This window comes from Caloenas nicobarica, chromosome 6 (genome assembly GCF_036013445.1).
Source record: "Caloenas nicobarica isolate bCalNic1 chromosome 6, bCalNic1.hap1, whole genome shotgun sequence".
Taxonomy (NCBI): Eukaryota; Metazoa; Chordata; class Aves; order Columbiformes; family Columbidae; genus Caloenas; species Caloenas nicobarica.
The window spans coordinates 5159741-5185878 of NC_088250.1; the positions used below are offsets into that span (position 1 = coordinate 5159741).

Sequence of the window (26138 nt, forward strand, 5' to 3'; positions counted from 1 at the left end):
AACACAGGTCTGGTATATATTTATAAACTGACTCTTGATCTCTGTTTCTGATACTAGTGTCTCCACAACTATTTCAATACGCGGATTTGTTTATTACATACTGTGATGCAACTCCACTGGCCTGTTATGTAGTGGTAAACTTGATTATGTTGGCAGTCCTAAAAGTTCAAACCAGTTTTGGGCCTTTGAGCTGAAGGACAGAGAAAACTGGTACATATTTCCATTCTTGGTAACATTTACTGGTAAAATCCATTTGTTGTGCTGGAGTTGCTGAAGTACTTAGCAAGAGCATTGGAATGCTCAAAATACATACATTTCCAACAACGGCTTGCTTGTTTCTGCAGTATAACCAGATCTTGAGTCACAATTTTGCTGTAGCGTTGCCACAGCCCCATCGGCACGAAGGGAAACAGCAACACTTTCTACAGCGACTGTGTGCTACCTAACGGTGGTGCCCTTGCTTCACTTGATAAGTCACAAGAACTGCGTTCTTTGTCTTGCTGAAGTAGCGTGGACACATGGATAAGATATTACAATGATGAGATAAAAAAGGTGTTGCAGTGATGAGAGAAGGTGAAAAGAAAACACGTGCTTAAAATCACTGCTCAACTTCTTGGAGAACATGTAGATGGAATATGGTGCCCATTTATGAAGGACACTGCAATCAAAGCAGCATTGTCACAGCAGTCTGGCATAAAAAGCGAAGCAAGCTGGTCAGCATTCCAGTGTCTGAAATGCAGCATGTGCAGAAAAACAGATTTGATGCAATTATAAAAAACCAAACAAAGCAGAGTTCCTCTGCTCGACTTGGATGAGAACTTTGTTGTGCCCCTTTTTGGATCTGCTACTTTAAGAAAGTGTTTTCTGTACCAATTCATCTGTGAAGCGGACTGGACAGAGCCTTTCTGGTCTTCTGAGCTGGCCAACTGACTCATGGTCCCGGCCCATGCAGGAGGAGGCCTGAAGTACTCTGTGCTGGAGAGTCAGGTAGTGCTCAGAGATGTGTTTGAGAAACCATTTGGTGCTGTTCAAAGCTGAAGTGCTGCTGACGGAGCTAATGCAGCGTCAGATTCAGTTCTCACCTGAGCTGGGGAACTGCTGCCTCTGCTTCGGGCTTTTCAGTCAGGTCCTCAGTAGCAAGTGCGTAGCTCCCATCTCTTCAGGCAAGGAATTGTACTGTCCTCTTGGGTGCCAGCAGCATGGACAGAGTTAGCCAGCAGTGGGCACGAAATGGCATAGTTTGTTACATTAAATTAGCTGGTCACCATCTTTTTTAAAAAGCACCTTACGAGTAGGTGGAAACTTACACAAGCAGTAGGGAAGTGTAGTAGTCTGCCATAACAATCACCTTGCTTATTAAATATCTTGCTTTATGTTACCTCAATAATTTGTCACCGTATCACCTACACTGATTCACAGTTCCAAGCAGTGTGTAGCTGCTGCCAGAGAGACTTTAGAGCTGTTGGTTTCTTGAATCTTTAGATCTGCTGAAAAGCTACTCTGCTGCAAGGTCTGAAACAAACTCAGGTTTCTCAGGTGTCCAATTCATGTCACAAGGGAGATCTAATCCCCTGTTTTGTGCATTACAATCTGTATTTAGAATACCATTCTCCTCTCTCTCCTGAATCATGCTTATTAAAATTAGTGGGAGACTCACACTGAAGATCAGCAATAGAGATTTTTCCTGTAATTTTGGGTTTTGTCACTGCATGGATTGCTGAGTGCAAAAGATGTGAAGTCTCCTTTTCTAAGTGAAACAGATACTAAATAAATGTTTTTAGCTGACCTGCCAGTGAGGCTGACAGGGGATGCAAGCTGCACCTTTCTCTACAATTTTCCCAGCCTGCCTGCAGACGCAGGAAAATGTGTTTCTAACTTTTATTCACACTTGAAACACTTTGTAAGTGCAGTGGCTGGAAATGTTTTCTGAACAAGGAGTGAGGAACCAGGAAGCTGCATAGCCTTTTTTTCCTGGAGCTGTGGGTACATCTTTTATGAACAGATAGAACCCACACGTGCTGTGGTGTTCGACTCACTAAAGGTAGTTCAGGGTGTATCTGATCTGCAGCAAGGCCAAGGTTCTCAACCCCATGTAAAGTGAAAATACGTAATTTATTAAGTAAACTAAATTGCTGAGGGAGGGGAGGATCTTCAGTGAATTGGAGGCTTGCTAAAAAAGATAAAGCAAGTATAGGGCTATTAGAGTTAATTATGTAGCTATGACTTAAAGATAGTAGACTCAGCTGCACAGAGCAACCATATATTTGACCAGATTCTTGTATGAAGGCAGCGTATTTTATTCCTGGGCCACAAAGAAGTCTGAAAAGTAGAACCACACAAATTTTTCCTTCATTCTGAGCTATGAAGTACTAGACTAAAGGATTTGTCCTGCTAATCTCAAAGAAACAGATACTGCCTTTTATGATTCCTGGTTTTTTACATGCTGCTCACTGTTAGACATTTTTTGATTCTTAAATCTTATCTTATTACAAAACAGTAAAATGCCATGGAAAAACTGGCTCATCTGGTAATTTTTTCCTTGAGAATAATGCATATGCTGTTCATCCTTTGAATTCTCCAGGTCATCTGAAGGACATCCACATACAAAAGGGTGACAAGCTCAGATCATTGTCATGTATCACACAATCAATAAGAAAACATCGTGGGAAGGACTTACAAATGTAGGTTATATAGTGAACTTCACTGGCCCAAGGATGATGTTACACATTGCAGGATGTGTGAACAGATCTAAAATCAGAGCAAGAAACAAAAAGGCAGAAGACGTGGGCTGCAACGGTCAAGAAGGCTCTTGTGTGAACAGAAAATAAACTAGTACCATCTGAGCAAAAATGAAATGAGTTTTGTGAAGTAATGCAGAATGAGAACAGTAAGAGTTTGGAAAAACAAATTGTTTCCATAAGCAGCTGGATTTGCAGATTTGCTTAGGTCTAAATCTGCTTAGATTTGCTTATGTCTAAAACCACTTTTAAGGCATAACTCCAGCATTCTCAGGGTATGAAATACCCCAGTGACTCATTCACAAGAAACATCCAGGAACTCTCTTCAAAACTTCCACCTTGCTCTCAAATTGGCCAAGACATTCAAAGCGACCGGGAAAGAGAGGCTTAAAGTACACTGCAAGAGTTGGAGTTAACTTGTTAAGAAATCAGAATCTGAATAAACCAGAGCTTGGAATTACAGAATTAATGTCTGTTTCTCAGGTATTGCATCTATTTCTGCATAGGCAAGAGGTTGAATAATGATAAGTAGAGACCAAAAAATGTGGCTCTGGTCAATTGCTAAAGTGAAGAAAATACCAGGACTTCCCTCTAATGCTTCCCCCTGCCAGCCATTGCAGTAGGTGTCATTTTATGTTGTTGTTTGTTAACATAACGCTATTCTGTTTGCACACAAACCTCAAGGCACATAAGCTTGCATGCATGACGTTCCAGTTTCAACATACCTTTACTGACACCAGAATATCCGAGTTAAAAAAGAATTGCAGGTGTTTTGTAGATCTAAAAAAGGTGGAACATTCACTCCTAGGTGAAATGTGCTGAAATTAGTTAATTCAGAATAAAAGCAGAGCCATAGTTATCTGTTGTTCTCTACATGCCTACTTTTAAAACAATTATGGTTCTTAAGCATAGGTTTTACCAAACATGTAATCCGGTGGTTTCATTCTTTGCTAGTAACCACAGCGGTTGTAGTAGTTCTGCATTGTTCTCCTAAGTGATGCAAATGGATCTCGGAACTATATTCAAGATCTGTCATTCTAGTTGTAGCAGGTTTTTCCCTTCTTTTATTATTTCTGGATAACCGCAGTTACAAGGTGAAAGTATGAATGTGGTGGCAACTGTAAATAGTCATCCAGGAGGAAGAAGAAAGAGATTCTGTCTTTTGAGAGTGCAGCAAAAGTCCTTGTGTCCACAGATAACCAGTGGACTTTTTGTTTCATCCTGTTCCCTCTTTCTGAAAATCCTCCTCCGCTCTACTCCAGAAACATTGTTGCCATGGCAGCCATCAAAACCCAGATATGCTCTGGCTTTATGTAGCAAGATGCAAATTTTTATGAACAGGAGACTTTCTTTTCACTACTATAGGTAAGGGATTCTATACACGCCTTCAGACAGAGGTGATTTACTGAGTACACTTTGCCCTTTGCCATTCCTGAGTACACACCATAGTTGACTCTTAACAGTTCAATCCACGCAGGGCACTTGCTATTTGCCTGCTTGATTTTCATGGTCCAGATTCTGCTGCACACCAGATGTCATCTGGACTTGACCACCCTTTAGAAAGGTGGGGAAGTGTGTGCGGTAAAGAGAGTGGCTCATCAGCTGCTTTAAATTAATGTCACGGCACTACAGCAATATGTACCAGCTGAGGCTTTGGCTCTGTAACTTCAAAGGAGAAAATTTGAACTGTTACGTGAGCTCAGTTTTCTCCTTCTACTTTGACTGCACAGAGGTTGGTGTAAATGGTGAGAACGGCCACTGAAGTCTTGATATGTATCGGCACAGATGAGATTTAGGAACTATACAGCAGCTTGTAGTGGAGAGATTGTATATTTGTATGTTAAGATGTTATTGCACACCACAGTGAGGGAGGAGAGGCTAAGCATGGACCCCACATCTGACATGTTAGTCACATAATAAAAGACTACTTAACTTTTTAAAATATACATATTGAAGAGCAATACTGGCTTGTTCCTTGCCCTTTGTGCTGGCTCAGCAGCTAGGTAACAGCCTTAGCAGAACAACAGACAGTCCTGTGACCCAGGGAATTCTCCAGAAAATACGAAAGCAACCTAACCCCCTTGTATGCTGCAGTGTATGAGGCAAGAAGAGGGTAGCGCCTGCTGATGTATTTGTCTTTGTTGGTTTAAAATATGCTCAATTTTGCCAGTGAACAATTTGTCCCAGGAGCAATCCTTCTTCTGAAGGAATCTACAGGCTGGGTCACTTCTGTATAAATCTAAGAAAAGTGATAGAGATCTGGAAAGTTAAGCAGACAAAAAAATACGTGTGTGCGTATGTGTTTGGGCATCTCCTCTGCTCCAGTCTATGCACAAGGAACAGTACAAAACGGTGAGTGCTTCACAGATGTCAGCAAGACGACTTAATTCTCAGTAGGCAGTACTCCCCCCAAAAGGTAGTACTGAGGAGGATTAGGGCTGGTTTGGTTTCTGCTGATGCAGAATAAAACTGTAAAAGAAGCAGCACCTTTTGCTGAAGAACCCCAAAACTTGTGAGCAATGCAAGCCACGTCAATAGCCTTATTGCAAACCTATCCAGCCCTGTCACAAGCGCTTCAAAGTTACGCTACCCAGTCCCTTCCCCAAATACTACTAGCAGCAACGATTTTTACAAAACCAGACACCAAAATACAAGCTGTTTCTACTGTGTTGTCACACCCACACATACAGAGCACACTTTATAAATTCTTTAAGGCTCATTTGCAAAAATACACCAGAAATTCTACTGAGTATGTCACACAGAATGGACTTGTTTGGCTCAGACAAGATGCACTTTGAGATCTTTTGTCAGGTACTATTGATTTCATTAATAATCACTGAGATTCCTCAGGGACATCATAACCATTTTCAACAGATCCTCATGCTGGTTGAGGGGTTTGGAGTATTACCCACCTTGCATAGATGCACATATATAACTGCAGGCCATACTGGTACGCTCAGCAGTGCTGGTATTAAACAGAAAGCTAAATATGTGTATCGTTGACAGAAGGGAGGCCAAAGGTTAAGATGAACCTGTTTTATAGCTGCAAAAGCTAATTACTTAAGTTAAAGTGGACATAGTGCATATTGTTAGGTCGAAGAAATTGTATGCGAGCATATCCACGCCTAATCATAAAGTATGCCAGTGTTTGTAATAGAAGTCATTAAAAATAATGTTGGTTATTCTAGAATATAGTGCAGTAAGCTTGTTTTCTAAACATTAAGCAATAACAGAAACTTGTGATCCATCCTTTACAGTTCTGATAGTAGAAATAAAATAATGGTAGTTTATTTACTTACAAAAGTAATTATTTTATTTAAAAATACAAGATAGGTTTCTTTAAAAATGCCTAATTAAAACAAACTTTAGCTTTGGCAGCTAAAGGTTTACAAGAAGTTTTGTTTCCTCACAAAATCGAGGATTCTTGCCTAATTCTTGCCCACTCAGAACATCAATATAGGATCAAACACTTCTGAAAATCCCTTTCCCCCAGAGCAATACCTTTGAAATGACAGGTGCTAATCATGTCATCAGAAGGTATTCTTATGAAGGGAAGTTTTTTCAGGACTGGAGAAGGTGAGTGAGAAAATCTATCTGGTCTTTCTGACAGTGGATTCAGGCACATTAAAAACTGTCAGCAAATTGAACATCTCTTTTGATCAAATTACAAGAGTGACATTTTGCAGCCAGCTTGTATGTGTGGACTTTGGGTTCAGCAATTTACCATTGCACCTGAAATATACTACTACTATTTTTTTAAGTTAAATTGCACAATTCTTACATAAATTCCCATATGAATTGTGTTTACATAAAGACAGTAGGATTTTGTGCACAACTCCTCCTAAAGGTGATCGCCAATCAACTGAACTGAACCAATTTTGTTTGTTACCTTTTCATAACAGGTGGTAAATACAATCTTGATTTTAGATTGTATGTTAAAGGATCAGCTCAGGGTTCCTTATCAGTGACATTTTGCTGTCTAAAGGATGAAAGAAAAATAACCACCCAGACCATCTGTTATTGAGGAAAGACAATTCCCTAATAATATTCTCCTTTCATGGTTAAAGAAAATGGTATCTGAGGAAGCTGCTCTGCACTGGTATTTCCAGTTTGGGCTCAAAATATTTGAGTATGCATGTCTACAAATGCTGCAAAAACTATGGAGAAATCTTTGAAAGTATCTGAAATGTGTATCTCTTGAAATTACTAGATCATGTACCAACTGTCAAAATAGTTCCACTAACCTAAAGCTTAAGTACCCTATGTCATTTGATGATCTGCAGGACACTTAAGGTTGGCTTAATGCAACTAATTTTAAGATTAAAATACTAGTAATGCCATTCTAATCTCATGCATGTTGACTGGAATTCTTTCTGGTTTACGATTACCTACAAATCCCAAATGTAATGTTAATGGGGTGTTTTGAGTGTAATCTCAGAAAGAGAGTGAGAGAAAAGCTCAACGTGCGGCGGCAACGTGCGCTCAACAGCCCAGAAAGCCAATCCTGTCCTGGGTTGCGTCCAAACAAGTGTGACCAGCAGGTCAGGGGGTGATTCTGCCGCTCTACTCTGCCCTGGTGAGACCCACCTGAAATACTGCATCCAGCTTGGCGGCTCCTGACATAAGCAGGACATGGACCTGTTGGAGAGGGTCCAGAGCAGGGCCACAAAGATGATCAGGGAGCTGGAGCAGCTCTCCTGTGGAGACAGGCAAGAGAGACTTTGGGTTGCTCAGCCTTTAGAAGGCTCCAGGGAGACCTTCTAGCAGCCTTCCAGTACCTAAAGGAGACCTACAAGAGAGCTGGAGAGGGACTTTTTACAAGGGCATGTGGTGACAGGACAAGGGATGATGGCTTTAAACTGAAAGGGGTACATTTAGATTAGACATAAGGAAGGAATTCTTCACCATGAGGGTGGTGAGGTACTGGAACAGGTTACCCAGAGAAGTTGTGGATGCCCCATCCATGGAAATGTTCAAGGTCAGGTTGGCCAGGGCTTGGAGCAACCTGGTCTAGTGGAAGGTGACCCTACCCATGGCAGAGAGGTTGGGACTTGGTGATCTCTAAGGTCCCTTCCAACCCAAACCATTTTATGATTCTATGAAAACTCAGCAAGTTGACTCTGGAAGAGAACTACCATAACTCAGCATAGCTTCCCGTGTATTCCCTCTTATGCTGGGATTGTTGCTGGAGCTACTGAGCCTTGAGAACAATTCGCACTGTCAAATCACAATGAAGCTCAGATAATTTCAGAAAAACCTTTCTCTCATAACGCTGTAAAAGCTGAAGACTTGGCATTCTGAGAGGAACAAAGATTCACATTGCAAACCACACAACGGATTGCTGAATATTCATATGCTACAGAATTAACACCATCTACTTAATATTGTAGAATGAACTGGAATATTTTGAACACTGCTCAGAAAGACAGAAATATCTTTTAGTACTCATAGGAAAAGACAATACCTATAGAATAAGCTATCTCCTATGACCAGTCAATGGGAAACAGAACTGGCAATTCATTGTGTGCTTCCTCCAAGTAAAGCCACAGCGATAACCAGAGAATATTTTAGTAAACCAGCTAAATTATTCAGCCCCCTTCTTCAGCAGAGCAGAACACTAGGACTTAACATTAGTCAGCATGCTACTGTACTGACCCTAATGAGTGGTGATTCTGTCTTGGACACATACCGTGAGTTTTCTGCATCAATGAAAGAAGGAGATTTACTGGAGGATGATTTTCTTAGAATCAAGGTGATGATTTTAAAAAACGTTGATCATGTTGAATTCCATCTAGCTCTAGTTTGGTTTTTAGTTCATATGGAGTCAGCACGGGATTTGGCTGTGAAACTGGGAAAGCTTAACATGATGAACTGACATTTGTGGAGGCACAGAAGTGTGTAAGTTTTTTATCTTTTTAATAAGCTCTTTGTCCTTGAAAGTTACATGCGGCTCAGTAGGAAATCTGGGTGCAGGCAGCTACCAGGATCAAACTCACCGCTATATGATAGTTGTTTAAAACATGTGGTATGCTTCAGTATGGAATCTTTAAACAAAACAGTTCTAGCCTGTGGCTGTTGCTACACAGACTGTATGCAGATAAGTCACAAATAGCCAAGCATATGTGTGGTGCAAGGTTAAAACAATAACAAGCAGGTCAAATCATTCAAACACTGGAAATCAGTTTGACTCCAGGCCAAAAGCTTAGCTTGAGATATCAGTACGGGATAAAAAGAGGATAAACCAACAGGCTTAGCAGCCAGCTTGTTGGAGTCAGCATATAGTATCTATACTTCCAGCAGGAGAGCAGATGGTCATATATTTAAGGAAGCACCAGACAGGGAGTCAGGAGATCTGAATTCTATTCCTGGCTCTGCAGCAGTGCTCCTATGTCACCTTGGGGAGTCACTTTTTTCCCCTTTTTTCTTAATCTTTTAAGTAGCGGAAACAATATTTGCTTGTCTCACAGGGCAATTGAGAGGCTAAACTGATGCTGAAAAAATGTTCTGAAGCTCTAAGCAGAATGTATGGAAAAACTGCAAAGTAAACTTGTTTGGAAGAAAAGACACAGCGTGGTTTCATGTGGCATGTTTGTGCCATATGTTTATGCCCTTTCCTCACCCCAGAACATCCCATGCCTTTTTGAACACAGTTTTCAAGGAGGGAATAAATGGATTAAGCGGCCTTCCACATTTGCTAGAAAGATAAGCAGCTGCCCATAAGAACCTGACCGAAGAACAGACTTTATTACTGAGACATTATTTATGCCCAAGAGGGCAATAGGCTTGTTGAAGTTAACTGTTTGTCCCAAGATATTTTTGCATTGGTAGCAGAATGTCTCTAATGGCTTTTCTTCTGAATTCAGTAGTGCTGCTTGCAAGCTGAATGTTAAGTACATACTTAAGTATTGTCTTTTATGAACAAATCTTCTGCTGAAGTCCCAAAAGAAGTCCATTTTTTAAATCAGTGAGAAATGTCCATGATTATTTGCACAGGACTTTAATCTAACACCCATTAAAATCAACTAGACTTCAAAGGAATTTGAATCAAAGACCTAGCAAGCAATTGTCATTTCTTCTGAATCCTATGCCCATTAAGCAAAACGACCCCATCTATCTTCATAACTATTCAGCATCATTGGAGTAATGTTCCCACCACAGAATAAATAGCTTCTGCTTTCAGTGTGGAGATGTAAGCTTCGGCTTGGAGTTACATATCATGATTTGCTCCACTTGTGCATATCTTTTTTTGCAAGAGGGGAAAAAAAAGAAAAGATGAAGCCTTTGGTTTTTTTCCTCTATGCCTCCATTTTTCTTCCTTCTAGATTGAGTCCCTGTGAAGGGATTGAACCCTAGTTCAAAGAGAGCTCTGGTAAAAGGGCACAGACAACACTGCAGAAGACTTCAAAACATTAGTCCATAGCAGTGGTGGAGACAAAGCAAGCAAACCCAAAGGTTATCTGAGTAGATGTCCTGAGTGTCAATATGCAATGTGCTCTTCCAACATGAGTTGGGTTTTCTGATACCTCACAAATGGAGCTGCCTCTAATCCTGTAAAAAGAATTTCCTCCACCTCTGCTGGAAGTCACTGTAGGTTGGATATCTACAGAGAGGAAAATATTCCCCATTTTCAGGTTCAGGCTCTTGAGCAGGTTATAGTGTGTGGCAATAAAATGGGAAGGGTCTGGTGAGAGTTATGAAGACAAATATACTTTTCCATTGCACACAGCCTGGATTTGTGAGAACACATTTCTGAGTTAAGCTGTTCCTCTTTCATACTGGGACAATTCTGCTGCCTGTTTCCTTGAGACAGCCTCAATAGTAATGTAAGAGAACTTCATACTCTGCAGAGATTTACAAAGATACAATAATTATCATTAGTATCCATTGCACGTGTATACAAACTAACTGACTTACTGGACTCTCGTCACTTAAAATCCATGCAGTTTGCTGCATTAAATCACCATGGGATACTTTAATCCAAGAGACAAGCCGGGTGAAACAATTTCTTTCTGAAGAACTGTGTTATATGTCTAACTGTAGTCTATTAAGGAAAGAATTCAACTGTTTATTTTTGATATATGAACTAAGCAAGAAATTAAATATTTCAGATAGTAACCAGCCCACTGTTTTGAGTATATAACAAAAACACTCTTTATGACAGTGTAAAGTTCATAGTCTGTGGCCAGAGACTGATCTGGTCCAACTGAAAGTGGTTCAGATGAGAGTCCAATGTCCTCATCTTTCCCTTCTACAGGAATGTTAGTTGTTTCTTTCATGTCTCCTTTTTGGCAGCGCAGGACTGCACTGAGAGGTCAAAGAAGTGCTCCACAAAGACACAAACACAGGAAAGAACAGAGCAAGGATGGAGCTTGTTTTACCATTGTTCTCTTGTTCTTCCCATCCTGATGATTTTGATAAGCTAATCTTCACTAGTTGCCACGGTCCTGGCAGGTGAGCCTTTCTCCAATGACTACCAACTTTGTCACAAAACCTCTTCAAAGATTTGAAGGTGACACATAGAAAAATCTTCTTACTTCCTAGAAGTGCTTCAGTGAGAATGTTGCTATTTGTATGCGTGTTTTGCGGTGTGGAAGACAGCTTGGAGAATTAAGAAAAAGTAGAACTATTTAAAAGTGAAGTTAATGATTCAACGAGGGCAGGTTCCCTTTCAGGATGAGTCTATTATCTTTGTATGATTTAAGTGTTCAGTCCAGATCTATCTTCCTCCTCTCTAGTCCTGCCCTGCTGGGGCTGGGTTCTTTGAACAAAGATGTGGCGTTTTCCTGGGATCATCTTTTGGCTGGCGATGCTGATTCCTGGAAAACTCAGCTTGAAATTGCAATACGATGGGTGAGTGTGAATGGGGTATCATGAAGTATTGTGCATGCAGTGAAATTCCCAGGAACGGTGTAAGAATAATAATAACAATTATGAACTGGAGATAGGGTTACTAAGCTGTAAGCTTCATAATATTTGGAAAGAAAACATAAAGATGGGAAATGAAGAAAGAGTGAACCAGATCCAAGACAACAAAGATATAGCTGCAGTCGCAGGATGCACAGAATGCCCCTCAAATGCACCTCAAGATACTTTGCTTCCATTAGCTGAAATTTATTTGGCTTAGCCTCTCTCATAATGAACTATGAAATCAGATGCTGCAGGAATAAAATGCTTTGTCTGAGTATAAAGCAGGGGGAATGACTGAGCAAAATTCTATCCATTAATAAAAGACAGCTGAGGTTATGTGAAAAAGATGGTCTCTCAAGAGCAACTCAGATACTGAACCCCTGTTGGAAATCTGTAACAACAACAAAAAAAGGGCTAATGGAGTTGATCCAGACAATCTTCCGCTCAAGGTGTTCAGAGAATGAGACTATCACATTTTTTTATTACTGATTAATGTTTTTGATAAGTATGAAATGTCTAGTTTTGCTCTTTAAGATGTGTTACTTGCCTTGGATAATATTTAGCCTTTAGATTTGTACCAGGGACACAGTCAGACTCTGTCCATTTCACTGGATGGAATTCAACAGACCCTTGGCAATGGAGTCTTTATTTTTGTTTCTAATTGCTGTCCTGGACTGAACCTGTTGGGTACTTCCATGGGATTTAAAAACACAGTTAATATTAATAGTAACATTAATGTTAATATTAGTATTAATATTAATATTTATTAGTAGGATGGTCAGTGTGACTTTGGGTGGGCAGCATCTGCACAAAGATGAAATGCTAGTAAAGCCGCTTTTATTGTCATTTGTTCTGTTCAACAACTTTAATGAAATACGCAATCTATGAGCATCCAAGGAAACACAGCTTGTGCTGAGAACAGTCCTCTAATTTGGTAAGAAAGCTAAACTGTAGCATTTAAAAAACTGTTGTTCTCACGTAGTCACATGGGCTGACTTTGCACTTCTCCACCGAGAATCCCAGGCCATAATCATGAACGAGTGTGTGCTTTCTAATCTTAGTTTACTATTAAAACTGATTTGTCTCCACACTGGCTATTGTAAAAGGTTTATCAGTAAATAAGAGCTGGCCATCTGGCAGCAATCTGACTGTCTGGCATTTCTTTCATTTGGTGTAATTAAGACATAATGTCAATGAGGATAGAAAGATATTACAGGATATTGTTTCCCTTCCTGACAGACAAAGAGCAAAGCAAGCCCAGGCATTTAGAGAGAATAAACTCTGAACTGCAGCTGAGATGTTTATTCTCCTAGCAAAGATGTTTATCCTGCATCTATAAGGTTTTATTACAAAGATATCATGGCTGTTGTACCAAATCGTTAGCAATGCAAATGTAATCATTTTGCCCCATAGATGAGGGTCCTATATGCTAACAGCACCTCTTGAACAAGTAGTAAACAGCCCATTTTAACTATCAAGTTCTATGCTTCTCTGTCAGCAAAGGTGATATTTCCAAGAGGGATGTAAAAAAAACCCCAAAAAACAAAACCAAAACAAAACTCCTCTATTTTTCAGTGGATAATGTGAATGAATCAAGAATCCTATTTGTATGTATATTAAGCTGATAATTGTACATTTGTGTATGGAAGCACAAATGGATAGCAGTTGCAGTTCAGATGACGACAGCATATTACAGTGACAACCATGATGACCGTGGCTTTAATAAAAAGCCATGCAAGGCTTTTGCAAAAAGAATTTCTGTTACAAAAGCTTGAAAATATTCTTTTTTTGTACTTGTCCTGAAAAGGCTCCAAGACCCATCGAAGCCACTGAAGGAGACTATGAAGCAGTAGTTATTGGCTACTAACAAATACGAACATTTCTCAGGTTCCCCATTCTATTACATCAGTAGTGTAAAACTGCTATCTCACCTTTGAGTAATGTCATGTAGTTGTCAAAATCCACTTCTTATTATGAAACCCTTTCATTAGAAATGTTACACTTGGTGTCAGCCCTGGAAAGGTGATCTGAATGAACACTGAAAAAAAAAATTAGAAAGGAGTTACTTAATGGAATATACAGATTTGCTTTTTCTGCATTTCCAACCATTTAAATTTGTTCTTTGTAAACTCTCAATGTTTTTTTCAGATTAAGCCTGCAGTAAATGAAAGTTTCATGAGGCCTCATGAAAATATGTACTCAGACACTGGATCTGTGTGTCTTTTCTAGAAATATAAAATGATTGATCCTGTATTAGAAATTTTTGTTTCCTGAGATTGAGTAAGAATATGCCGTTCTGAAGACCACACTATTCGCTATTTGTGGAATAAATTAGGTATTCTCATGACAAGTAGTTTGAGAACATCTCAGGCTCTCAGCAATGTTCATTTATCATGGCTATCTAATGATTTTGCATGCTAAAGTAGATCAGCAAAGCACCAAGTCTATCTGGAATAATTGAATAATTTCCAAAACAGGAGAAAAAAAAAAAGTGACATCTCATCAAATAAATAGTTTATTATATATTATCAATGATCTTGTTTTGGCCCTGGTCCCGCAAAGGCAGAAACACACACCAGGGCTCATGCGAACAGCTGGCTTCAGTGAAGCTGGTATGGTCAATAAAGAATTGCCGCTAGCAAGGAAGCACAGTTAACATAACACTCTAGTAACAGCAAACCCACATAATTTAGTCCTGTTCGTAGCTAAAACATTGCAGGAATTCATCACTCAGACATGTTTTGGTTGGAACAGAGCATGTGCTCTATCTTCCTTCTACACAACAAAATACATCCTTTTGATTTATAAATCATGGATAGTCTAACGGACATTAAAACTGATCTTATTCCTCTGCTAAATTTCCAGGGATCAGGTTTTGCATATTGTGCCAGAAACATTTCAGCAAGTCCAGCACCTTCAGCATCTTTGCAGCACTTTACTGGTGAGTAGGAATAACTATGTGTGCCCAAAAAACAGAGTGGGGCTTTGGGCTGTAAAACAGATTTGCGTGTAACTTTGGAGAGGAATGAAGGTTAAAGTAAACTTCAAAAATCTTTACCTATTTTTTTTTTCTTAGTGTAGGGTGGAATTGTCCTTCCACTACCTGTAGAACTTTATGGCAAGAAGTTAGTTTCCTTGCACGGCTCCGTGAGGGTGCTGCTCCTTATCCGTGGTGCCTGAGTCACTGCAAACGCTCAGCCTTTGCTGCATGCTCTATGAACACATGGCTGGAGAATGGTTAAGGGGATAATTTGAAGGAAAACTTCTTCCATTTATTGATATGCAGCTACACTACCTTCAACATATTTTCTCCTGAAAACAGAGCTTGATTTGTACATTTCTTTCTTCTCTGCACAGCTGGATTTGTGGAAGCCCTGGCTGCCTGAAGACATCCAGGCTGGAGAAGACCTGCACATAAGGGTCCCAGCCACTCTGGTGCAGGAGGTGAAAGACAGCTTAGATCAGCATATGATCTCTTACAAGTATGACCTCTAATCTCCTGATGGGAAAGGCTGGCTCTAACGATCTTCCTTGCTATCACAAAAGGACCTAGTCCTTTCCAACAAACAGTCAGCAAGTGCTGACGATAGGACATAACCTTTGTTTCAAGCGCCTCCAACTTACCCTGACCTGCCCAATGCACAGATGCTTTTGATAGATAGATACACTCAAACATATCTTTGAGTTTTAAAAGCACATTCCTCTATGCCATGTTTATTCACCTTCCAGCTAGCCTGGACTGAGAATTTAGAGCTGAGATCTGAGACAGCCTAATCTGTCTTGTGTCCTGCTGTTGCCTTCTCAGTGGCAGGGGATTACACTCAGATGTATGACTCAGTTTTTTTAGTCTAAAGGCAGGAAGCTAAGTATGGTACAACCGCTACTTACAGGAGCATGCTTTGCTCCTGGGAAGTAGAGATACTTGAACACAGGGTCCTCCTTACTCTGGAGAGCCCAAAGGTTTAATCAGTGTCACTGCAGAGGAGCAGTCTCTGTGGCTCTCCTTTTCCCTTCCCTGCCCTTTGTTGCCCCTCTGGTTTGCAGAAGAGCCCTTTCAAAGTGAATATTCAGTGGGTTTCTTCAAAGCTGCACTTTCTTCCCCCATCCACCCACCTGCCAGGCTGGGGAGAATTTCCTGGTACCATCCAGCCAAACAGGGACATCCCAGCCCAGGACAAAGGCAGGTCCCCACTGTGCACACAACTGAGAGCCATGAGCTGCAAGTGGCCCATGGTGCTTTATCACACCTGCCCAGCCACGCATCGTCACTAATTGCCATGCTTCTATTAATATTTGCAACCAGAAGATCTAATCCAGTTACAGAGTCTTTATAAAGCCAAATTGGATTAATTAAGATCTATTCCTCACACGGTCCCATTTCCAGCTGGAACTGACTTTTTCAGGTAACCAGTTGCTAGCTGTATTTCATATGAACAGTCCTGTAGTGATTCAGGACTGGTGACAAACGGCCTATGGACATTCACTGACATTTACCAAAGATAAGTTAAAGGAGGATTGGTGCCACTTCAAAGCTGTTTAGAGTAAAAGCTGATCTTGACATCCTTGCGTCTTGCCTGACGAATTCTTTTTAGTAAGTGTGATGCCCTGATGACAGAGATGGAAACAGATGAGGTGGGAGCCAGTACAAACCATCTAGCATTAGGTTTAGGTATTCAGGATTTAGACCATGATCCAGAATATATTTAACTTCTTATCTGTATCAAGGCTCTTCATTTTCTAATGGTTTCAAGTGATTCTAGTGGAAATTTAAAGACTAAACAGAAGTTGGCAGCTTAATAGTTGTTATTATTGTTGTTGTTTTTCCCTTGGATTGGTACCACAACTGTATCCACCTTGCGTGGGGTCCTAAAGAAAGAGGACTTAAGAGTCAAGCTGAAATTTTGGCTTTGTACTGCAAAAGGGTTGAGATAAGTACGGCAATGTCAGAGTTAAAGTTCCTCTAACATATTCAAAGCAGGAACCACATTTTAGAAGGCAGCTGACATGCAAGGAAGGTGACGTGACAGTTAGGTATATAATATTAGAGACATAAATGACAAATTATAATCAGGACATCAATATTCTGACTGTGTCAGACTCTGAGATTTCACTTCTCCAGAGCTCTGAGAAGGCATTTTGCGTGTGTGGTTTCAGTTCATGGGAATTTGCACTGCCTAAATTTTAGTTTGAAGTTCAGATGAGAATAAACATCAAAGCTCAGAGTGAAAGTCAGCTGCAACTATTCCTAAAAGGTTCTTACGTGCAGTTTCCAGAAGTGATGAGTTCTACCATCAGCAGAATAGCCTATTAGCACTTCAGTGTTTGAAATCAACCATGTTTAAGCTACCTTGGCAATTGTCTTATCGCAAGTATTTACAATGAGCACAGATTTGTAACAGCGTTACAAGTGACTGACTGCAGTGAGAAGGCACAGGGTATGATCCAAAATGCTCTGAAGCTGAGGAAAAGGTTTTATTGACTCCCTTGATCAGGGAATCAGGCCTGTGCTGTACTCATTTCTGAACTAATTTGTAGCCAAAAAGCAAGAAGAGCTTTTTCAAAGAAAAATGGGGTTTGTTCTGATTTTTGCAAATTGCAACAAATGCTTCTGTGAAGTCTTTGCAAACTGAAAATGTCTCCATAAAATACAATGAAACACTAAGCTTATTTTTTTCACTTTCCCCTCCTTTTCCCAAAAGGTGGCATTTTAGAGTTTTGCTCAGAAGTGGTGAAGAAAAGAAAGATATCAAACAACTTTCTGCAGAAACTTTTCAATCTTAAAAAAAAATCTAGTAAAATTATTACGTTATTGTTAAAACCCAGTGAAAATCTCAGTACTTTGAACATCCTCTTACATGAAAGTAACCATTATACTGATGGTGATTAATTTGCCAGACAGTCCACAACAGAAGCAGCTAAATCATTTCTCTTGTTGATGTAAGCAATGGACCCACCGTGATAGTTCCACACTAATTGTTAGGGATTGTTTTCTTTTCTATCTCTCCCTTTCCCTTCCCCTCAGAGTACTAATACCTGACGTACAGGAACTTGTGGTTCAGAGCATGGCAGGGGAGAGGAGCAGCCAAAGGCAGGTCCCAGGAGATTATGTCTACACCCAATATCATCCAATGGAAGAGGTAAAGAGGAGCCCAGCTCTGCTTGCTTCCTTTGTTGCTGCTATTTTGTGAATGCCACAGCAAACAACTCTGTACTTGCAGAAAGCTCAGGTGAAGCCAGCGGAGCTCTTTCTGGCTTTCTTCTTTGCAGAATCAGTCCTTACTCTTTGACTAGAATCTTGGCCTCGTTGAACCGAACATGAATTTGCCATTGATTTTGATTAAACCTCGTTTCTCCCTGACCAAAAGTTAAATGCGCTGCATGAAGCAGCCATATTGGTTTGCAGATAATATCCTGGGGTTCAGTTGATCGGTTTGCTACCTTTCTACTCTATTATGCTTCATCACCATCTCTAGTATTTATTCACTTAAGCCTCAGTATATTTGATGCTGAGCCAAATGTGAAGTGCAATGACGGAAGAAGAGGTGAACAGCGGGAGACCTGTAGAAAGAAGTGATTTAAGGGCAGGTTTTTGACACTTCAGGAGAGAATAATGTCATGAGGGTGGGTAGTGAAGGCTTCTTGGTGCTGTGTTTCACAGCCCAGTGGGTAAGCCTGGACAAAGGCAGAGCATGGTGCTGTTCTTCCTCCTTCCTGACATAGTAAAACAGCAGAGTCAATCCTCAAGCTTATGTTGTTTGAGCTGCTGCTGGACTCAGACATGGAAAATCAGTACCGATAGGGAAGAGGCTGTACTACAGTTTTGAAGATTTGATGGTGTGGCTCCACAGCCAGTGAAGTCAACAGAAAGATGCCCAATAGGATGGGCATGTTGAAAGAGATCCAGACTAGAGCATCAGTGTCATACTGCCATGATGTTATCTTTTAACACCCAGTGAGACATGACCATGCCTTTGCTCAGAGGCCACTGAAAAGCCTTTCAAGAGTGTTAAGTGATATCACAGATTGAAATAAGCTATGAGGAAAACATTGCTTGTCTAAGCAAAAGAAAATGCTTTAATCTGGAAACAGAGCTGGGAAAGAGAAGGCAACTCCCACTTTGTACCAAGAATTCTCTGTGGCTATTTCAGATTTATCAATGGATGACTCAGATTCAGCAGAGCAACAGTGAGCTGGTGACTCAGCACTACTTGGGCACGACAGTCGAGAATCGACCCATATATTATCTGCAGGTAAAGTGAGGAACTGTCTTAAAATGAATAACATTTACCTTCATTAAAAAGTAGAGAGAAGACAGGATTCAGATCTTCCCTAAGACAGTGCTCATCCCAGTCCACTAAAATAACAGGAGATGGTTTTACTCCTCTACAGCACAGGAAGATTTGCCAACTTCCATATAGACTATCACCATAATCTTGCTATTGCTATTATGCAGTGAGAACAACAAATTTATCTGAAGTCTTGTTTAGAAATACAAATCAAGCTGAAACTAGCCTGGCAACAGCTGTGTGTGAGGATAAAGAGTTTTGTTTGTTGTTTCTATTGCTTTTTCCAGCATACAATCTTTCTGCTAGGAGTATTCCACAACCTTTTTTATCAGAAGCTCTAGTAGAAAACGTAGTCTTAATAACTGGGTTAGTTATTGTCTAATCTGTTCCTACCATTGAGTAGAAATAGACTCCCTGCCTTTTTGTGCTTCCCCTTCTAAAAAAAAAAATAAAAAGGAGAATCTCCAAGTAAGAACAACCAGTCCTGTGAATGACTAATATAAATGAAAAAGAAACTGTTTTATTGACACCTGCTCAGCAGACACTTTAAGACTCTTGCCCTGCAATACTAGAGAGACAATACAGAGACAGGGTTATTAGGAAAGAGAGTTTGTCATAATGATGTCTGCAATAATAATGATCTCAGCTCAACAGCATATCAAGGCACATCCTTTTTTTTTCCTGTATTACGCTAGGCTATTTTATTGGAAAGGATCAGTTTTTCAAATGATCATTTTTATATGCTCTTTCAGATCAGTCAACCATCAGATAAAACCAAAAAGATCATTTGGATGGACTGTGGGATTCATGCCAGAGAATGGATCGCTCCAGCCTTCTGCCAGTGGTTTGTGAAAGAAGTGAGCCCTCACTTTTCCACTTAGATAATTAAAAAAACCCATCACTTTGGATACTTCAGTTCTCTTCTCTATTGTGGCACCAAGTATTATGCTTTTTCTGTTTAAAACACGATTTCTGAAACTAGTACCTGTGGAGACCTAAGTCAAAATCACAATTTGAGATGAGATACAGGGCGATATTTGTTAGCACATTGTTTCTTCCACCTGAAATGATTCCCAAACCACTGAACTTGATAGCAATCCCTCCGTTTCCCACAGTGGCTTTTGGATCAAGCCTCTTTGCATCACAAAGCCATAGTCCCCCTGGACTAAACCCCCAGATACGGTATAGCAATGTTCCACATGTACTGAAAGTACCTGGCGTACAGGTAGGCTATCACGCAGCTTTCATACCTGCAAGACTGTATCCATACGAAGTACACTAGAACTGGATACCCTGTCGCTTTGTTAATGGCAAAAGGTAGATATCTCAACATATCTGGGGATCAAGCAGACCTCGGATATCGTGGTGATATCCAGGAGTGAGCAATTCCCTGATGATAGTTCTAAACTGGCTCTTTCCAGCGATTACCACTAGATTTTCTGCTCATTTATGTATTTTTTCTTTTCAGATTCTTCAAAATTACAAATCTGACCCAAAGATAAGCAGATTTCTGCAGAATTGGGACCTCTATGTGTTGCCAGTCCTCAATGTTGATGGCTACATCTATTCCTGGGAAAACGTAAGTAAGGAACTAGACTGAAAGTTAGATGTGCACAATACGCTTTGTTAATTTTAGATATAATCATACCAATTACATTTAAACACAGAACAGTGACAGAATCATTACTCACACAAATCTTCTCATGGCAGAGAGGTTTTGTTCCTTCTGGTAAATCAACAGTCACTTGAAATTACAGGCCTAAAAATTCCTGGCAAATGTCATGAGCCTTGGGAAGACAGAAGGACAAATCTGCACTATCAGTCACTTTTGGGTGTCTCAGGATGGACTTACTTGCCTGCTAAGAGCTTGAGGCTTGGCTGATGGAGTTAAACACGTCTGGAGGAGTCCATCATTCTTTGCAAGAGACCTCAAGTAGCTTATGGGTCTAAGTACCTTTGCAGCATGAGACAGAATTGGTCAAATACTGGGCTGTTTGGTTTTGAAACAGATGTACCCTCCCAAATAATCTTCCTTTTCTGATATGGAGGATAATGCAAAATGTTGCTCTTCAGCAAGTCTCATCATGCTTCCAGGCTCCTGAGCCCAGTAGAAACACCTTTTAAGGCAGGACCTCAGCATGGCCAAGAGGTTCAGCCCCCTGCTGTGCGGACCCTGCTGTCCCCAGCTTGCTCCCCAGCAGGTTTGGGCCACACCACACGTTGCGCTTGGGTGCACAGGTAATTCAGATCACACAGGCATTGAGGTCTGCAAAGGATCAAGTATGGCTGGGAGTATAGCAGAGAACCAAGCAACAGCAACAAGATTTGCTGACAACAAAGCATTCATCTTCTTGAATCTGAAACAAACCTAAGCTCAGCTATCATTTCTTGGACACAGAGCCAAGTCTTTCTTAGAAATGCAACACTGCATGGAAGCAGTTGAGTATTGCAGAGAAAGCATACTTTTTTTTTTTTTTTAAAGCTCAGAAGGCTTATTTCAAGGTGCATACAGGCTTACGGAATATGGCAGCCTGGCTGTAGTAGATAAAATGTTCTATCATTAAGCTTTATCACTCTTGCACACAGAGTTGCACTTCTACAATGCAAGAGTTACTCAAATGCAGAGGTCTAAAATAAAGGAGTCTTTATACCCTATTATCACTATGCCCTATGGATTATTGAGTTGTTGTTATGTATCTGAAGTTACTTCTGTTTAGGATCGCTTGTGGAGGAAAAACCGTTCTCCGCATATGAATGGCAGCTGCTATGGGACAGATCTGAACCGAAACTTCAATTCCTCCTGGGGCAGTAAGTTCCAAGTATTTTAGATCAGCAACACAAATGTAAAGCAAGAGTAATAACTAGTCTCTGAAATAAGATGAAGTCCTGTAAGAAAGGAATACTCATCTTGTTGGCATCAGGACAGATGTAAAAATAAAAACCTGGTTTGTAAAAATACTAAGTCAGTGACTTTCAACTGGCATTTATCACTGTGAGCAGAAAAATTCTGCTTATATGACTATACCTCTAATTCACAGCATCAGCTCTAGGCAGCAGCATTGGGGGTTAGTCACTTAATAGCCAATATTTGTGTTTACCATGAATTTCAAGGAGTCTGCAGAGCTTCCCTGGCAGGTGGCACACTGTGGTGGTGTCAGAATGGTTTTGTTGCATCCAAGCTGTAAAAGTGTGTTAAGTATTTCAGTCTTGTAGCAAATTTTAGTTGCTACCAACAGAGTAAAATGTTAAAGTGCCACTGAGCTGCCTAGTCTCCTTGCCCACATAAATACCTGCTATAACACTCCAAGGTAGATTTCCCTGTTGTCTCTGAACTGGTGTTTTATGTCTCTCCTTTGATTTGATTTTGTATTCTTCTCCAGCTATTGGTGTTTCTTATAACTGCAGCAGTGAAGTCTTCTGTGGATCTGGACCAGAATCAGAGCCTGAGACAAGAGCTGTGGCTCAGTTTATTGAAAGGAAGAAGAGTGACATTTTGTGCTATTTAACAATTCACTCTTATGGACAGTACATCCTCACTCCGTATGGTTCTACAACTATACCTCCAAGTAACAATGAAGAACTGGTAGGGCAAAACATTCATCATTTATAATTGTGGAGAACAATTACAGGCAGTAGCATGTGACACAGTTCTATTTGCCCTCATATTCAGGGGTTTGGCTCTCAGAGTTACAGCCACTCCACATAGTATCAGCAAGGTTTATTTACCTCAGAATTAATCCTAATCCTTCATTTTAAATCAGGGAAATTGAACTATTACAGAGAGGGTGACTGCAATGCATGGGACGTGGAGAAGAGCAGCACATTCTTGCTCCATACAAGAATGCATTTGCACTTTATGATGCCAGCACATTGTACATGCGTTTTTATCATGATTTTGTCCAGAAAGGGTATTCCAAACATGGACATTTTCACTAGGAGAATGGGAGCAAAGCAGGCAACTACTTGTTGGTTACTGCTGCCCAGAGTTTCTGAGTGTTCTAATTAGAGTTCATTAATATGTGTGTTTATCAACATTCCAGTAGCTGGAGCACTAGTCAAGAGCACAAGGGACTTAGGTTTGGACTTCACAGGAGTTGTCGGAGATGTCATTTAGTCTGTCTATGGCTCAGTTTCTGAAGATGGTGGGAAACAGAGTCTATGGCAGTATAAAAAGTGTAAGAGATCCATCAGTGCTGAAATCAGGCTCAGTACGCTATACAGCATGGACTCTCATTCTCCAAAATACAGCCTTCTAGCTTTACAACAAAGCATATGTCTTCTTTACCTATTAGCAGAGTCATTTCAAAAATTTAAACATAATTTGCATTTAAAAAATCCAGAACAATTTGCCCAAATGTTTGTAATAGGTTTCTCTCAAGTCCTGAACTAGTAATATCAAAAGTTAAAGTTGATAAATGTAGAGCTGAAAGAGACAAAAATTTTGGTGCACTCAGAATAATTGCCAAATGTGTTGGCACTGATGACAATGCTGTTCCTGTTTTGAACTTATAGATGCATGTTGCAGAGAAAGCAGCTGCTGCCCTGATGGGAAAGTATGGGACCATCTATGAAGTAGGATCAACCTCTCTAATTTTATGTAAGTTTCTTTATGTTTCCCTTTGATTGTTCTGTTTTTCAAAGAAGAGAGTCATTCTTGTGTCACAGTCATCAGCAAGTACTGTTTTGCTGAGTTTCCTCTTTGAGTAATATTTTATGGGCTGGTTCAGTGGAACATCTAAGCAGCAGTCATTTGAATACAAGATAACACTGTATGTTACAAAGCTGACTGCGGGAAGGAAGAAAGCATTGATCAGAAGCTAGTTCCTACATGAATTCCTCACAGATCCATCACACAGGACAGGAGGAGATTGGTGATAGATCATCCTGACTCTGCTGAAGTCAGCAGCAAAACTCCGATTTGTCTTCACTGGAGTCAAGCAAAAATTAAAATCCCAATCAGGTCTATCGTTACTCCATCAGACATTATCACATGGCAGCTGCTTGCAATTCTATGTGAAATATGTTGGTTTCAGCCTTGTTCCAAACAGACTGGAGAGCCACATCACGAACACACCGGCATGGCTGATACCAGTTGACAACCTTTACGTAGAGACCTAGAGGGCCCTAGAGACTGCCTGGTAAACCAATTTTTTTCCCAGTAAGCAATAAGTCATGGTAGTCAATCAGAATAGTAGGTAGTTGGCTCCAGCACCCATGCAGTTTTGCATATTCACAGCATCTGTCTGTGCCAGTCCCTGAGTCACACAAGTCACCTATTGCATGAGTAATGCAGTGTGAGTATAATACAAGGTATCATGTCCATGTTACTACATTTTGACAGAGTTTGTACTTAGACTGAAAGGTAAGAAAGAAGATCCATGAGGCAGATGATCAGCGATGCATTGAGTAGCCAGAAATTTTTCAGGCTTGTCCAAAATTATGCATAAAAACAAATATACAAAGAAATTCCAGGCAGTGTCATTGTAGGAAATGAAGTACCAGAACAGACAAATGGCTATCTATCTTTTACTCCACACTTATCACAGTAAAATGCTAAAAACACAGAATCCCTGGAACTCATCTCCTTTTATTGTACAATACCATCTTATGGAGGATTGTTTCACCTATGAAACTCCATGGAAGACTTTTAGTATAATTAAGAATTGCAGCACCTAGAAACTCTGTTTTCCATGTCATAGTGATATACAGTTACTGCTTAGTTCCGAGATTCTGAATATATAATCTTGCATTAACGACAGCAAGAAGTATTTTCAAAGAACTGTGCTTAATACATTTCTCTCTCCTCTATTTTCTAATTCACAGACAGTAACTCAGGCTCCTCAAGGGACTGGGCTCACATGATTGGCATTCCTTTCTCCTACACATTTGAACTGCGAGACAAGGGTACTCATGGATTTGTTCTGCCCCCTGAACAGATCCAACCTACATGTGAGGAGACTATGTTGGCTGTGACAACTATCATAGACTACATTGATGAGAAGTACTTCCCAGATGGGTCTGCGACCCTGACCTCCGGCAGCCTGGGCCTGAGCCTATGCCTGAGTGTTGTACTTACATGGGCTGTTGCTTAAAAAAGGCTTAGAGAACTCAGCAAGAGACTCCCATGCAAAGTATAACGTCTCTTTGAAAACACAAAATTACATGAGTAGAGGAACTAAATGTCAAATGTTTCAATAAAGGCTCATCCCACAAAACACAAGCATCCACTTGTGCTTGTGATCGCTGTGTTTTAGGGAAGGAGGAAAGGACTGAGATCTATGGCAATTTCCCGAGCTTCACTTGCTGGCTCTGCAAGAAGCCAGATGAGTACACACAGGGACAGAGCACTATTATTCCCTGGTTTTTGAGCATGTTTTCAGGGACTCACCCAGGCCTGTGCAGCCCTTCTGTCAGCCACAGTCCTGCACTGTCACAATTCTCCCCACTGCCTGACCCTGCTGACTCCTGGGTCTTGCTGGCATTAGCAGGATGCCTGTGAGACTGAAATGTCTCCAGTTCCCACAGAAAATCGGACAGCTTCCTTGATGTCCACCTTCCTTCCCTAAACTTCCACATTGGCATTTACCAGAAAATAGAGGGCCTCAAAAGCTGGCGAAGGTCATAATCAGGCAACCATCAACATGAGCCTGAAACAACCTGAAGAGTTGAGCTAATGCAAGTGTGTGGGGACAGAGCTGTGGCCCTGCTACTTGGATGCAGTCAGGCTAGTGAAGGTAGAAACTGCCCAAATCCTTCAAAAATACAAAAGGGGAAGGAACAGTGATCCTCATGCAAACCTGCAAGCTCACCTGGGTGCCAGAGGAAACGTTTCAGCCCATTGAGCAGGGACCCTCCACCTGAGCCACCCAAAAGGAAACACCAAGGAAAGAGCTTCTGTGTTGTGACAGCCAACACCAGAGGGTGCAGGGCATTCATTGAAATAGAGAACATCTAGTTTAGCCTGTATGCTGTCTGCTTTTGAATCCAGGAGTCTTGCATCCCAGAAATAAGTCCACCAGGCTTGGCTATTACAGGTAATAGGATAGATTATTTTGTATGAAATGTCTGATTTTCTTAGCCAATTTCATGATTCCACTTAAAAATTGAAAATGTTCTAACCAGAGATTTTTGACAAAATACTTCCAGCTTTGGGGAAGAGAATGCTCTTTTTCCCCCGACTTCTTGAAGGCTAGTGATGGCAAATGCA

The 26138-nt window shown here is 40.6% G+C and overlaps 1 protein-coding gene across 1 annotated transcript; it reads left to right on the top strand.

Annotated features, from left to right (window-relative positions):
* The first annotated feature begins 11496 nt into the window (after positions 1-11496).
* CPO (carboxypeptidase O) lies at positions 11497-25023 on the top strand. The gene is made up of 11 exons (XM_065638087.1): positions 11497-11588; positions 14511-14586; positions 15003-15127; positions 17668-17782; positions 18794-18895; positions 19684-19788; positions 20400-20510; positions 21649-21739; positions 22312-22514; positions 23444-23528; positions 24755-25023. The coding sequence occupies exons 1-11, from the start codon at positions 11509-11511 to the stop codon at positions 25021-25023; spliced, it is 1362 nt and encodes a 453-aa protein (XP_065494159.1). The 5' UTR covers positions 11497-11508.
* Positions 25024-26138: the final 1115 nt, after the last annotated feature.

Coding starts and splice junctions, on each gene's coding strand:
- CPO (XM_065638087.1), top strand. CDS start 11,509: ATGTGGCGTTTTCCTGGGATCATCTTTTGGCTGGCGATGCTGATTCCT. Junction 17,783..18,793: donor AATATCATCCAATGGAAGAG/GTAAAGAGGAGC, acceptor TGGCTATTTCAG/ATTTATCAATGGATGACTCA. Junction 20,511..21,648: donor ACATCTATTCCTGGGAAAAC/GTAAGTAAGGAA, acceptor ACTTCTGTTTAG/GATCGCTTGTGGAGGAAAAA.